General features: G+C 39.8%; 1 protein-coding gene across 2 annotated transcripts in view; it reads left to right on the top strand.

The window, feature by feature from the left end:
- The window catches only part of LOC111195774 (cytosolic carboxypeptidase 4), a 367,388-nt gene that overhangs the window by 60,794 nt on the left and 292,486 nt on the right, over window positions 1-14,108 (top strand). For both annotated transcript variants that reach the window (XM_049483983.1, XM_049483982.1), the window contains 3 exons: window positions 8,424-8,487; window positions 9,555-9,701; window positions 13,425-13,556. In XM_049483983.1, coding sequence (XP_049339940.1) covers window positions 8,424-8,487; window positions 9,555-9,701; window positions 13,425-13,556 — 343 coding nt within the window. The remainder of the gene's footprint in view (window positions 1-8,423; window positions 8,488-9,554; window positions 9,702-13,424; window positions 13,557-14,108) is intronic.

Here is a 14,108-nt window from a genome sequence, read left to right as displayed (position 1 = left end):
ATTAGTTATAATCACTATAATCACAATAATGTATTATAACAGGTCTTTGTGCACTTCAAGAAAAGTGACAGACTATGTTATTTCAACATATATATTATAAGCACAGCTTATAATGTATTATTATAACAATTCATAATGTATAATAAACATGGCTATGATGGGTTATGCATTTTTATAAATATTTATAGCCATGTTTATGAGGCTTTATGGATGCATTATAATATGTTATGAATGTGGTTATAGAGTTTATTAGAGATGGATTTAGTAGAAAGTGTAACCGAAATTGTTATACCTTTTTATAAATATGTATATAAATCTTTGTACTGTCTTATAGGTGGGTTTATAGAGTCTAATGAAGGCATTCATAGATAGGCAGACAGATAAACAGAGTGAAGAAGAGTCTCTGGATGACCACTATCAATGTGAAGCTATGAGGCAGTGGTTTCTGATACACGGATGAGCTCATGGGCTGGATTGAGTGCAGCACTGGTGCTGCTTTGTCTGTATGGATTAGAACAGAGTGTCAGCTGGTTACTGTTTTCCTCTGTGATGTGAGCTATAGAGGAATCCCTCCTGCACTAAATACAGCTACTGTAATACCCCCCCAGACTCAGATCTGTAATCAGGACCAAGTGCACACACACACACACACACACACACACACACATGCACAGCAGTCAAAAGCCAGAATGTGACCTTTTGACCTTGATTATTGCTGTGGATTTCTTTAAAAGCTGCAGCTCAGACCCGAGCGGCAAATTTAGCCTGTGTTAACAAATAAATCCCCCTCCTGCTGACAGGCCACATCATCAGAGGAGTCAGGCTTCTGAGATAGATCAAGATCTAGATAAGTATGTAGGTAGTTACTGTGTACAGATACAACCGCAAGTCAGAAAACGTTAAAGTTTAAGTATAAAAAACACAAATAGAAAAAAAGGGTTTCTTTCATTTACTTACATAACTTGGTAACACTTTATAATAACTTTCATTAATATATTTTTAAGTAATTTTAAGTATATGTGAACAAAGCATTAGTTCATCAGAATTAGAATATTAACAAATGCTCACACATGACACTTATTTATCAGCATGGATATTTATATTAAAAATGTTAGCAAATTATTAGCTTATCAGAATTTGAACATTAAAATATCGCTAGTATATGCACATTTTAAACCAGTTGAGAGTTCATGTTGCCAATGCGTTCATTAGTATTTACAAATGTGATAGCAACTTTTAAGTTTCTTAAAATGTAATGTTATCAATCATTAGTTAATGGTATATTAATGAAAGTTATTATAAAGTGTTTCCTGTAACTTTATTTAATTGCAAACAGCATGTTTCCATGTCATTTCATGTTTTTTTTCATCCAAACTTAATTTTACCAGGTACGTAGGTAGGTAGGTAGGTGGGTAGGTAGGTAGGTAGGTAGGTAGGTAAGTAGGTGGGTAGGTACATAGGTAGGTACGTAGGTAGGTAGGTAGGCAGGTAGGTAGGTAGGTGGGTAGGTAGGTAGGTAGGTATGTAAGTACGTAGGTAGGTAGGTGGGTAGGTAGGTAGGTAGGCAGATAGGTGGGTAGGTAGGTAGGTAGGTAGGTAGGTACGTAGGTAGGTAGGTGGGTAGGTAGGTAGGTAGGTAGGTACGTAGGTAGGTAGGCAGGTAGGTAGGTAGGTGGGTAGGTAGGTGGGTAGGTAGGTGGGTAGGTAGGTAGGTAGGTAGGTAGGTGGGTAGGTAGGTAGGTAGGGAGGTAGGTAGGTAGGTGGGTAGGTAGGTAGGTCGGTAGGTAGGTAGGTAGGTAGGCAGGTAGGTAGGTGGGTAGGTAGGTGGGTAGGTGGGTAGGTAGTTGGGTAGGTAGGTAGGTAGGTAGGTAGGTAGATAGGTAGGTAGGTAGGTAGGTAGGTAGGCAGGTAGGTAGGTAGGTGGGTAGGTGGGTAGGTAGTTGGGTAGGTAGGTAGGTAGGTAGATAGGTAGGTAGGTAGGTAGGTAGGTAGGTAGGTAGGTAGGTAGGTAGGTAGGTAGGTCGGTAGGTAGGTAGGTAGGCAGGTAGGTAGGTAGGTAGGTAGGTGGGTAGGTGGGTAGGTAGTTGGGTAGGTAGGTAGGTAGGTAGATAGGTAGGTAGGTAGGTAGGTAGGTAGGTAGGTAGGTAGGTAAGAATGTGTATATGATACACTGTGCCGAGAGAGAGAGAGAGAGAGAGAGAGAGAGAGTATGTCTGTGGAGATGAATAAAGCAGTGTATTATGTTCAGTGAGACACAGGGTCCTGTAAACCCCTCCTTCGCCCTCCTCTGAGCTTCCTCCTCTCTCCCGCTGCTCTCGTCAGAGCGACTGTCATCCAGCGCCGCAGTGGCCCTCAGCTCAGCGGCTCTGACACAGAGCTGCTGGTGCCTGAAATGGGATTTGTTGCTAATTCAAATTGAGGCAGACGCAGACGCCCAGGCCACTGTGTCCTGAAGCCGCTTATTTATTTATTTATTCATCCCGCACGAGTGTGTGTCTGTCACTGCGCAGCCGAGGTGAACAGCTGGGGATGGAGGAGCCACACTCGTTCACACTCATACATACTACATGCTGGGATTAGAACCAGTCTCCTACTGTTACCCAGCAGGCATCAGGCTTTCTGGGACCTGGCCCGGGGAGAAGAACCCGCCTTCTTAAAGGCAATGTAGCAGGATCTTAAACGTATCACTCTCACCACACACTTGCTCTTTTGGGTGGTTTATTGTGATTTTACACACCAGTCAGTCCTAAATTTGCTGTGCCCATGAAATGCAAAGTCATTAATGCAAAGTCATTAATGCAAAGTCATTAAACTGCTGGCAACAAAAGTAAGTACACCCAAATTAGCCATTTTCACTCTCTGGTGTCATGTGACTCATTAATGTTACAAGTAAACAGGGCTGTTCATTTGATGTTTAGGGTGTAATTCTCTCCTACTGGCAACTAGACATTAGACATGGCACTTCATGGCAAGAAGATGTGACAATTGTTGCTCTCCACAAAGATGGCCTAGGCTGTAAGAAGTTTGTTAACACCCTAAAACTGAGTTTCAGTCATACAGCCATACATTTTTCAGGATGAGTCACCTCCAGAACTAGCCAAATAAGCTAAGACCACGTGGCTTAAAAAAAAGCATGTATGAATGCTGCCAGTGTTGTTGCAGAAGTAACATAACACACTGCATAAACTCTGTCTGCATGGTACTGTCCTAGAAGGTAGCCTCTTCTGAAGCTGATGCACAAGAAAGCCTGCAAAAAGTTTGCTGAAGACAAGCAGTCCAAAAGGAGTACCACGTCAGCTGTCAGTCTAGCATTGCGGTGGAAGTATCATGGTCTGGGACTGTATGAGTGCTTCCAGCACTGGGGAGCCGAATTCCAACATGTACTGTGACATTCTAAAGCAGAGCATGATCCCCTGCCTCCAGGAACTGGACTATATATCAGTTTTCCAATATAATAAGGATAACAACTTCTGTCCAGATGAGGCTAAAGATAAAGGTGATGGACTGGCCAAGCATGTCTCCAGACCTAAACCCTGTTGAGTATCTGTGGGGTATCCTCAAATCCTCCACACAAGATTTCTGTGATGTCATCATGGAGGACTGGAAAAAGATTCTAATGACCACCTGTGAAGCTCTAGTGAACTCCATGCTCAAGAAGGTAAAGGCAGTGCTGGAATATAAATGTGACCACACAAAAAATTAACACTTTGGGCACAATTTGGCCATTTTCACTTAGAGGTGTACTCACTTTTGTTGCCAGTGGTTTAGACATTAGTCTGTGTTGAGTTATTTTGAGGGTGTAACGCTACATACATGAGTCAGACGCTCACAGATGCAAACAGAGCAGAAGGGCATAAGATACATGAAATTATGAAAAGAAGCTGAACTCTATTTAAAATTCTGGGGATGAAGAACGTGAGAGTGAGACAGGATTGGTTAAGTCTGGACATGTGACACTGGCGGATGCATGCTGGGGATTGTAGTTCTGAAAGGGAGTTTGTCCATAGACGTGAACGGAAGAAATATTGTTCTGAACTACAGAGTCTATAGCAGGCATGACAGAGGGCACAGCAAATTTACTTTGTTATACAAGCTGTACACTGACTACACTGAAAAAAATGATGAGTAAAATTTACTTAAAACAAGTTTCACAAGTTTCACAACTTTCTGCATTTCCTTTTTTTAGGTAAATTTCAGATAAATTTAAGTAACTTCAACTTGATTTCAAGACTTAAATGTTACATAGAGTAAATACATTAACCAAACTTCTTTTATTAAACTTTTTTTTTTTATTAAACTAAACTTAATTTATTTTTGTCTCAACACATGGATGGCATGTAATACATCCTTTTTGGTATACTAAAAAGGATGTATTACATGCCATCCAAGAATTTATTACATGCCATCCATGTGTTGAGACAGTGTAATATGTGTGCTTTAACTAAAAATATTTAAATTTCAGGAATTATAATATATTATGTATCATAAATGTGTTGAGTAATAGTGTATAAATGAAGTAATTGTAATTAGGTAATATTATATGCAGAAATTAAGTAAAGTTTAATAAAAGAAAGGATTGATTCAGCAAAAATAAATTAAGTAACGTTTACTAAAAGAAAGGATTGACTGAAGTTCAATTTACTTATGTACTCTATGTAACATTTAAGTCTTGAAAAGTTACTTAAATTTATTTGAAATTAAATTTACTTAAAAAAAGCAAATGTACGCATTTTTTTTGTTCAGTGTACTTTACATTGTGTCAAAGTGTCATATATTCAGTGTTGTCTTTTAAAAAGATATAGTAAAATATTTACAGAAATGTGAGGGGTGAACTCACTATTGTAAGATCCTATACAATTTTTTGTCATATACATCTACTGATGCAACCTGGACACATCATCAGTGATGTTACCTGGGGTCACGGAGTGTTTCGGGTCTTTCAAACATCATACACTCTCACCCAGGCGACCCAGCTGGGGTTGATCAGGCCCCAGCTTGTGTCCAGGTAGCGCTACCACACCCACGGTTCTCCTCTCCTTGTCCACAGCCACCTTGAGGCAACTTCTGCTGCCTCAGTGGCCTCCTTAATGGCCCTTCGCTTGCAGGCCCCACTGATGCCCAAGATGTTGTAGGCCCTGCAGAGAGATTGGCCAGCGAACCCTCTGCATCCAACCTCAATGGGCTCACACCGTGCTCCCCACCCATTGTTCCGGCACTCCCCCACAAGCTCTGCATACTTCGCCCTCTTCCTCTCGTTGGCCTCCTCAATCCGCTCCTCCCAGGGTACAGTGAGTTCAAGAAGAAGACACATAAGTAAATAAACAGTCAGTTGATTTGTTGAGGACTAGCGTCTGGATTGTATTCTGATAAGATATTAGCCTCACGCATTTACACTTGAGTGTAATGTGTCTCCAGTAAGTCATACTGTTACTGGTGTTTCACTTGGGAAGAATTTAATTTTTCAATGCATCTTGAAGAGATTGATACATTTACACCATTTTATAACATGTGCATAAAGTGTCGAAGGGTGATTGTGATGGCTAGACATTTAGGTCAGATCATCTCCATGACATCAGGCAGATTGTGGAGGTTGTTTCCAGTGTTTCCAGACACCCAAAACTCACTGATGCTCATAAGGTTTCCACCATACAAATGAAATGACTTTAAGGATCTGCTGAAAACAATACACTTGGTGCCAGGTAGCACAAGGCAAATTCATAGGTCTGGTGGAGTTCATGCATTAAATATTTAAAGCTATTTAAGAGAGATCAAATTTAGATTCAATACACAACCCAGTTAGCATCTCCAGTTAGCGTCTCAGACATTACCGACAGACTGGAGCGCTTGGAAAGTGCAGTGTTGATTAACTAATAATGAATATCTGCTGTTTCATCTTGGGCGCTATATTGCCAGTTGGCACAGTTATTGTGCACACTACATACTTCCAAGCTCTTCAGTCTGGAATCATTAAATCATTAAAGTGTGTAATTCTCCCAGATGGCAGAAGGGTGGTGTGTCAGAATGTTGGTGTGTGTGTATTGTGTCACACACCGTGTGTTAACAGCGGGATATTTCTTCACCATTCTCTCATTCACACACATTTAAAACCTGTCTCCTCCCACTAAAAGCCGTAATGATGGATCTGTGTTGTGACCTTGTGAGGGTTTTATGTTCTCATGCAGCTTCACACTCATAGAATCTTACAGAGATTAGAGGAGGAGATAAAACACTTTACACAAGTGGTTCACTGTTTAACACCGGAAAATGATCTTTCTATAAACATATCTAATCACTATAATTTATCATTTTCACAGAAAGAAAGACAGATACACAGACAGATAAGTCAACAGACAGATAGGTAGATTACTAGACAAACACAGGCTGACAGATAACTAGACAGACAGATGGATAGATAACTAGATAGAAAGACAGAAATATAAGGGGACAGATAGATAGTGGATAGATACATAGACATACAGACAGACAACCAGATGGAAAAATAACTAGTCAGACAGACAGACAGATAGACAGACAGACAGACATGTAAATAAATATGTAACTAGTTAAAAAGAACAATAATACATGATGTGTTGCATAGTACTTTAAAAACAGAATGTTAAAAACAATTATCTGTGGTAAAAGCTGAGCTAAAATTACTTAAGAATTAATTTACAAATTAATTTATGAAAAAATTCAAAACTATGGTGAAATCATGCAGCAACAAAATAATTTATAAACATTAAGTCTAGCTGTTTTATAAATTGGAAATCAGCTAATAGTACTTGCTAGAGTGATTTGTGATTGTGTGGCTATGCCTTGATTCAGACATTAGGGGGCGACCACAGCGTTTTCCTCATTCTAGATAAAACTATCACTGAGGAAACAGCACTGTTTACTGTGGTCTTTTTCACTCCCTGTATTCAGGTAAGAAACCAACAAAATAGGGTTTTATACTGTCTGAAATGCCACTGAAAAGCCATATTAAGTCAACAGTATAAGCTTAATGGTTATAAATACAAGTTAACTCAGTAAATGGTTGAAGTATTTTTGGAAAATTCCAGAGCAGACTTGCTGAGTGAGCTAGTGTGTAATGGCCATAGCTAGCATTGTTTTAGGAGCACATAAGAAAAGATGTCTGTCAAATGTGTATGAAATTCCGGTAGAAAATATATATTTTTGTGGTTAGAGTGTGTTTATACATTTTCATATGTGATTTGTGTGTATCTTTGAGTTTGCTAGTAAAGTAGGTCACCGCCGCCATTTTAAAATGCTTTTGTTTATATAAAATGTGTGTGCTTAGTTAGATAATTGTGATCAGTACTAGTCTATGTAATTCATCTGTAATTCAAACAAAGTAGTACATTTATACATAATAGAGAGAGAAACTCTCAGATGTGTTGTTCATTTTGTTAGAAACACTTTTAAAGAGATAATGTGAGTTATGGCCTGAGATATGTTTTGAGAAGAGAAAAAGTATACATATACCTAGTGGAAAATTGAGTTTGAGTTTGAATATTTCTTTCTATACTTTTGTGTTGTCAGAAAAGGAATTTCTATATTTTTTTATTATTATCTTACTGTTCTTAAGTTGTAGCTATTGTAGTGACACTAGGCGCTGGAAATCATTCATGTATTGGAATGTGTCTAAATTCTATTTATATGTAAAAAGACTGAATTGAAGAGAATGTAAATAAGCCTTGTTTTATAATATATTTTTGTTAAATTCTAGATAAAACTATCACTGAGGAAACAGCACTGTTTACTGTGGTCTTTTTCACTCCCTATATAGGGGCTTAACACATACACACACAGATGAACTGATAAAGAGACAGCCAAACAGATTTCTATACAGACAGACAGACAGACGGACAGATAACTAGACAAACAGAAGACAGACATATAGATAACTAGACATACAGACATAAAGAACTACACAGATGGATAAACAGATAACTAGACAGATATATAGTAGACAGACAGGTGGATAGATAACTATACATGCAGCCAGATGGATAACTTGGCAAGCAGATAGGAAAGATGACTAGACAGACAGACATACAGAGAGATAATTCGATAGACAGAAGGAGAGATAATTAGACAGATAAGTTAATATCTAGACAGACAGATGGTACACAACTAGATAGACAGATATCTAGAAAGACTGACAGAAGTACAGACAGATAGATAACTGTACAGACAGACAGATAGATCATTAAATAGATGGATGGATGGACAGACAGACAAATAAATAGACTGATGGACAGACAGAAAGACAGGTGGATAGATACTTCAACATAGAAATATAGATGGATGGATGGACATACAAATAGATACTTAGATGATTGGATGTATGGATGAATGGACAGACAGACAGATAAACAGACAGACTGAAAGATCAACATGATTTTTGTCTTTCATTTCAGAATGCTGGAGACCTCGAGAGCACCCTTAACATCCTCAACGTGCTGGATGAGCTGCTATCTGCAGGTAATTCTAAAAGAAAACCCAGTTTTATAGAATATGTTTCATAATTGCACATCTTGGATGAGTTTTCTCAGTCAGTTTTATGAGGTAGAGTCACCTGGAACGTGAGCTTTCAGTTAACAGCTGTGCTGGACTTATCAAGAGTTAATTACTTAAATTTCTTGTCTCTTAATGTGTTTGAGAGCATCAGTTGTAAAGTTGTGAAGGTAGAGTTACAGGTATACAGTGAATAGCTCTATTTGAGTAATGCTCTAATACATATTATGGCAAGAAAGAAAGAAAAGGAAGAGCAAGGGTTCCCTCTATTGTACAGGATAAATTCTTTAAAAGTACCAGCCTCAGAAACAAGTTAAGCAAGTTAACAGCACCCCAGATAAGAGCCAGTTTAGACACCTGAATGCATCACTGATTATTTTGATTTGTTTAACACATAGTCTGGATGACTTTCAGTTACTCATTTATTTTAAACATATGATCAGTAATCAGCAATTATAGAATAGATTTTTAAAGAAACCTTCCCAACACTGTGTAGGAATAACTCCCTGGTTAATTAGATAATACATGGTTCATTACGATGTATTAGCGTCTTCAGCAAATGTTTACAACCATGCAATACGTCTAGTGAACCACACATCACATATCAGCCACATTAAGCACAATACACATCATTATCTCCTCTGCATTCATGACAAGGATTTAAATATCAATGAGTGAATGACTGAATGTGCTTGTACGGGAGGAGTGACATGATACTAATCCTCTAATCTGAAATTAATTTACCACAAAGCAATTAGCCAGAGTTATTCTCCCGCCTCCAGCACCGTCCCTCCTCTAATCACGAAGTTCTCTCCACTGAAACTTTGGAAAACGCCAGAAGAAATCAGAAAATAAGCTGAAGCATCATTACCATAGCAGATTATTAAAAAGCAGCACCTGTGGCAGAGATGGCGGGGCCTTCTTGGCATGTGGCTGGATCTTATTAGACCCAGATTTTTTTCCGGTTTCTGAGAAAAATGATTATAAATGAGGATGATTGTTGATTTTCTTTTTCTGGCTGCTGGCTGCTTTAGGCACAGACAGACGGATTCACTACATGATCTCGAAAGGAGGCAGCGAGGCGCTCTTGATGGCGCTGGTGAACACGGCCAGTTCCTACAGCCCAAACTACACCCTCCTGCTGCCCATCCTGCACCTGCTTGCCAAGGTGGGCCACAGAGGTGAGCCATGGAAAGAGATTAAGGAGGTTGGAAGACCATCATGAAGGAGGTAGGCCACTTCTGATCCTGTGGTGACCTGGCCATTGAGACTCTGGGTCAAAGTAAATACTTAAAAATTCAAATAAGAAACTTATTTATTCATAGGTCATACTAGAAAAATGATAATGTATACTGAACAATTAATAATACCTTCATAAGACCATTAAGGATTTTATTTTCTGTAGTATCTCATAATATTAATCAGGAAGTATCTTCAGAGTTTAAGCAGCAACAGCTGGTGTGAGCAGAGCTTAGCCAGTATTTTTTATTTGAACTGTGTAGTATGTCACAGTAACAGTAACAGTCTGTGTGGGTTTTGGCCTCTGAAGCTGCCCACTGCCATTCCCCAAGCCCAATTTCCACACTCAGGGTTGCCAGGTATAAACAACGGCATACAGACAGTGTGCTGCAGCCATGGAAACTGGTGAGCTCGCTACTTGTTTTGCTGAACAGGTAATCACTGAGCTTCAGTAAGGTTGCTAACCATAGCTGGGTGATTTACCACCACCACCACTAGCGCAGTACATTCACTGATCATCTACAGAATAAGACTCGGCGTCATTTGCCACTATATGTCAATGTTACGAACTACCCTAAAGTCAGTTATTAATTAATAACCTGACTTACCTTTCAGCTAACCAGCTAAGCTAAACTACTTTGTTTGTCTAGGGAAAATGATAGTGAGGTGTAGTTCATAACGTGAAACTCTATCCCTGCGTGGTGCCAGAGATGTGAAGATTAGCGCTATACTATGTGTGTGTTTAACTAGCTCGGGAGTCACAGAGAGAGGTCATCTTACCCATGGCCGGTTCCGTCGGTTCTGACTCAGCGGCGGCTTGTTCCCCAACGCTATAGTCAGCCAGCACCGCCGGGGACGTCTGTCCTTGGGCAGCTTGGTTTAGTTCAGTTTTCTTTGTTTCGGTTGGTGAAGGAAAATAACAAAACTCAGATTTGACGCTCGTGGAAGAAGGATTCAAATTAACGACGCTGGTAGGAAACCACAGGCTGCAGTGTCCTTGCACGCCGCCAAAACCCAAGCTCCCATCATAATGCAAAGTGAACGCTTTAGTACCGCTTTAGGTAAGTGACGTCATCTGCACTCCCTTGGAAAATCAGTGGCTGTCCCTAACCATGTGACCTACTTTTCCCAACTGTCAATCTGGCAACCCGTGGGAGCTTCGCATCTAGAGAGGAGTGGTCAGGACAGAAAACTCAATCCAGAGTTTAAAAATGATACCGCTGTAGCCATTTCACAAAATCGCTTACATTTCCTACTGTTTGTACCTTTGATAAATAAAATCACATTTACAAAAATTCAATAATTCAAAGTAGGTATTGAATAGTTAATTGTAAATATTGATTAACTCATAGTAGTTACTAAATAATGCATAGTAGATACTAATCAAAAATAAGATATATAAATAATTTAAATGTATTTAGTTTACATAGCATCTTGTCAAACCCAATGATAATACACATCAGCAAAACACACAGGGCTCTATCTCACAACCAGGACAAGATGAGTTGCACTGCTCATTGCAATCTTACACCCCGTCAACCTAGGCAGACGTCAGCAGTCAGATGTTCATTGCTAGCTTAGCAGTAGATTGTAAACATAGGCACATCCCCAACATGCATACATCCCCAACAAGCAGGTCAGTTCCCTCTGCCTCAGGCCTTTTACATGTTTTGTGCTGCTCAAGGTGTACTTTTCCCGTTGTTATGATAGCAAAGACATACTGAAGCCCTAAATCAAGCTGCACAGTGCACGGTTGATGACTATAGATCGCTAACATATGGCCAACCATGGTCAAAAAAGTGAGAAACGCAACTACAGCACACACAATTCCCCAACAGTCAGAGGAAAAAAAAACTCCTTAGACCAAGGCACAAAGTCAAATAGCTGGTTCAGATAAAAGAACCCGCTCAGCCTAAAATGCCCAAAGCACCCATGTATTCATCACAGAGAAATTTAAACTATGACCAGTGAAACATCTATGCTGAATTACTGAATTCTGAGTCCTGAAAAATGCTGAATACTGAATCACCTACAATAGATTACAGATAGTCTGTAGCAGGTATCAGTACTAAAGTTCACATAATAGCTTTTTTGCCCACAGTAAAAATGGAGAATTATGCCTGAGAAAGTGCAAATACCACTCAAGTTAACCCAACAGTAGAACAATTTAAGCCTTTATACATACCAGACTCCTGCTGATCACAGCTCTATTTGTCTCTAAGTAGCTGAAAATGAAATCCATTTGCTAAACAGCCGTGGTCTGCTCAGCATACGCCTCAATCAGGATCATACACTGTGGCCAACTGAAATCCAACACCACACAAAGTCAAAGCCACAACTCAACTGCCAAGTGCAGACAGAGCCATTTCACTGAGGGGTCAGGAGAAAGCCCTGAAGCCCCTGAGGACTAAGCCTTCTCTGTAGTTTTATTCTTTAGTAATGAAGTGACCAGTGAGTGGAAGCACAATGTAGGTGTTTCTAATAAAGTGGCCAATGACTGGATACACAAAGCAGTGGGTTTTTCTAATAAAGTGGCAACTAAGTAGAAGTGCAAGATAGGCGTTTTTAATAAAGTGTCCAGTGAGTGGACATACAGGGTAGTTGTTTCTAATAAAGTGGGCAGTGAGTAGAAGCACAAGGTAGGTGTTTCTAGTAAAGTGGCCAGTGACAGGAAGCATAAGGTCGTTGTTTCTAATAAAGTGGCCAGTGAGTGGAAGCACAAGGTAGTAGGTATTTCTAATAAAGTGGCCAATGACTGGATACACAAAGCAGTAGGTGTTTTTAATAAAGTGGCCAGTGAGAGGATGCACAAAGCAGTAGGTGTTTCTAATAAAGTGGCCAGTGAGTGGATACACAAACCAGTAGGTGTTTCTTATAAAGTGGCCAGTGAGTGGATACACAAAGCAGTAGGTGTTTCTAATAAAGTGACCAGTGAGTGGATGCACAAAGCAGTAGGTGTTTCTAATAAAGTGACCAGTGAGTGGATACACAAAGCAGTAGGTGTTTCTAATAAAGTGGACAGTTAGTGGAACTGCAAGGTATAAGGTGTTTCTAATAAAGTGGCCAATGACTGGATACACAAAGCGTGTATAAAGTGGCCACTAAGTGGAAGTGCAAGATAGGTGTTTCTAATAAAGTGACCAGTGAGTGGATACACAAAGCAGTGGGTGTTTCTAATAAAGTGGACAGTAAGTGGACACACAGGGTAGGTGTTTCTAATAAAGTGGTCAGTGACAGGAAGCACAGGGTAGGTGTTTCTAATAAAGTGGCCAGTGAAAGAAAGCATAAGGTAGTTGTTTTTAATAAAGTGGTCAGTGAGTGGAAGTCCAAGATAGTTGTTTCTAATAAAGTGGCCAGTGAAAGAAAGCATAAGATAGTTGTTTCTAATAAAGTGGCCAATTTGTAAAAGCATAAGGTAGGTGTTTCTAATAAAGAGGCCAGTGAGTGGATACACAAAGCAGTAGGTGTTTCTTATAAAGTGGCCAGTGAGTGGATACACAAAGCATTAGGTGTTTCTTATAAAGTGGCCAATGACTGGATACACAAAGCATGTATAAAGTGGCCACTAAGTGGAAGTGCAAGGTAGGTGTTTCTAAAAAAGTGACCAGTGAGTGGAAGCACATGGTAGTATTTCTCTTAACGTGGTGTGTGTTCCTGTTTCTCAGATCGGAGGATTGGTGTGAAGGCAGAGAAGGTGGATGCAGTTTTGGTAATACTCAGATTGCTCCGGCATAATGTAAAGAACTCCAGAAGAGCTGCCGCCTGCCTGTGGGTCATCAGGGTCTTCTGCTCCTCCGGTAAGTCTGCAATGATCTACAGGATTGAGGTATTTTGTATTTTTGTATACTGCCACTGTATTTAATTTATAATAAATAATAAAAAAATACCAGATAACTTTATCTGTAATTTATTGCCCCTCTTCCACACACTGGGAGGGTCAGGCTCATGTTTAGAGGTAACACAGGTGATAATGATACTGATAAACAGTTATTAATTAACACCTGCAGTATTCAATTCAGTCTCACAGCAATGAATTAGGACTTAAAGTCCAACTGTTGAAATATGAAACTGTGAAAGAGTGAAGCCAGAAGTACAGAAGACAGTTAGTCAGTGTGTCTGTATTATGTTAGTCTAGGATTAGGCCATAATATTAATCCAGAATGGGCTCACTTTCCAGACCCTCTGAAAAGATGGAAAGTACTGTTGTGCTCCCCTGCACGCGGCCCTGTGTGTTTCTCTGCCCCAGCCCTGTGTTCCCCTCATGACTGTATTTCCTGTAGCCAAGAGCGTCGCCTGGCCTGGGCTTCGGGTGTTTTAGCCCCGAAAATTTTTCCAGTAGCCCCGAATCA

Source organism: Astyanax mexicanus, chromosome 10 (genome assembly GCF_023375975.1).
Source record: "Astyanax mexicanus isolate ESR-SI-001 chromosome 10, AstMex3_surface, whole genome shotgun sequence".
In the NCBI taxonomy this organism is placed as follows: domain Eukaryota; kingdom Metazoa; phylum Chordata; class Actinopteri; order Characiformes; family Acestrorhamphidae; genus Astyanax; species Astyanax mexicanus.
This window is presented reverse-complemented; position numbering and strand designations above follow the sequence as displayed.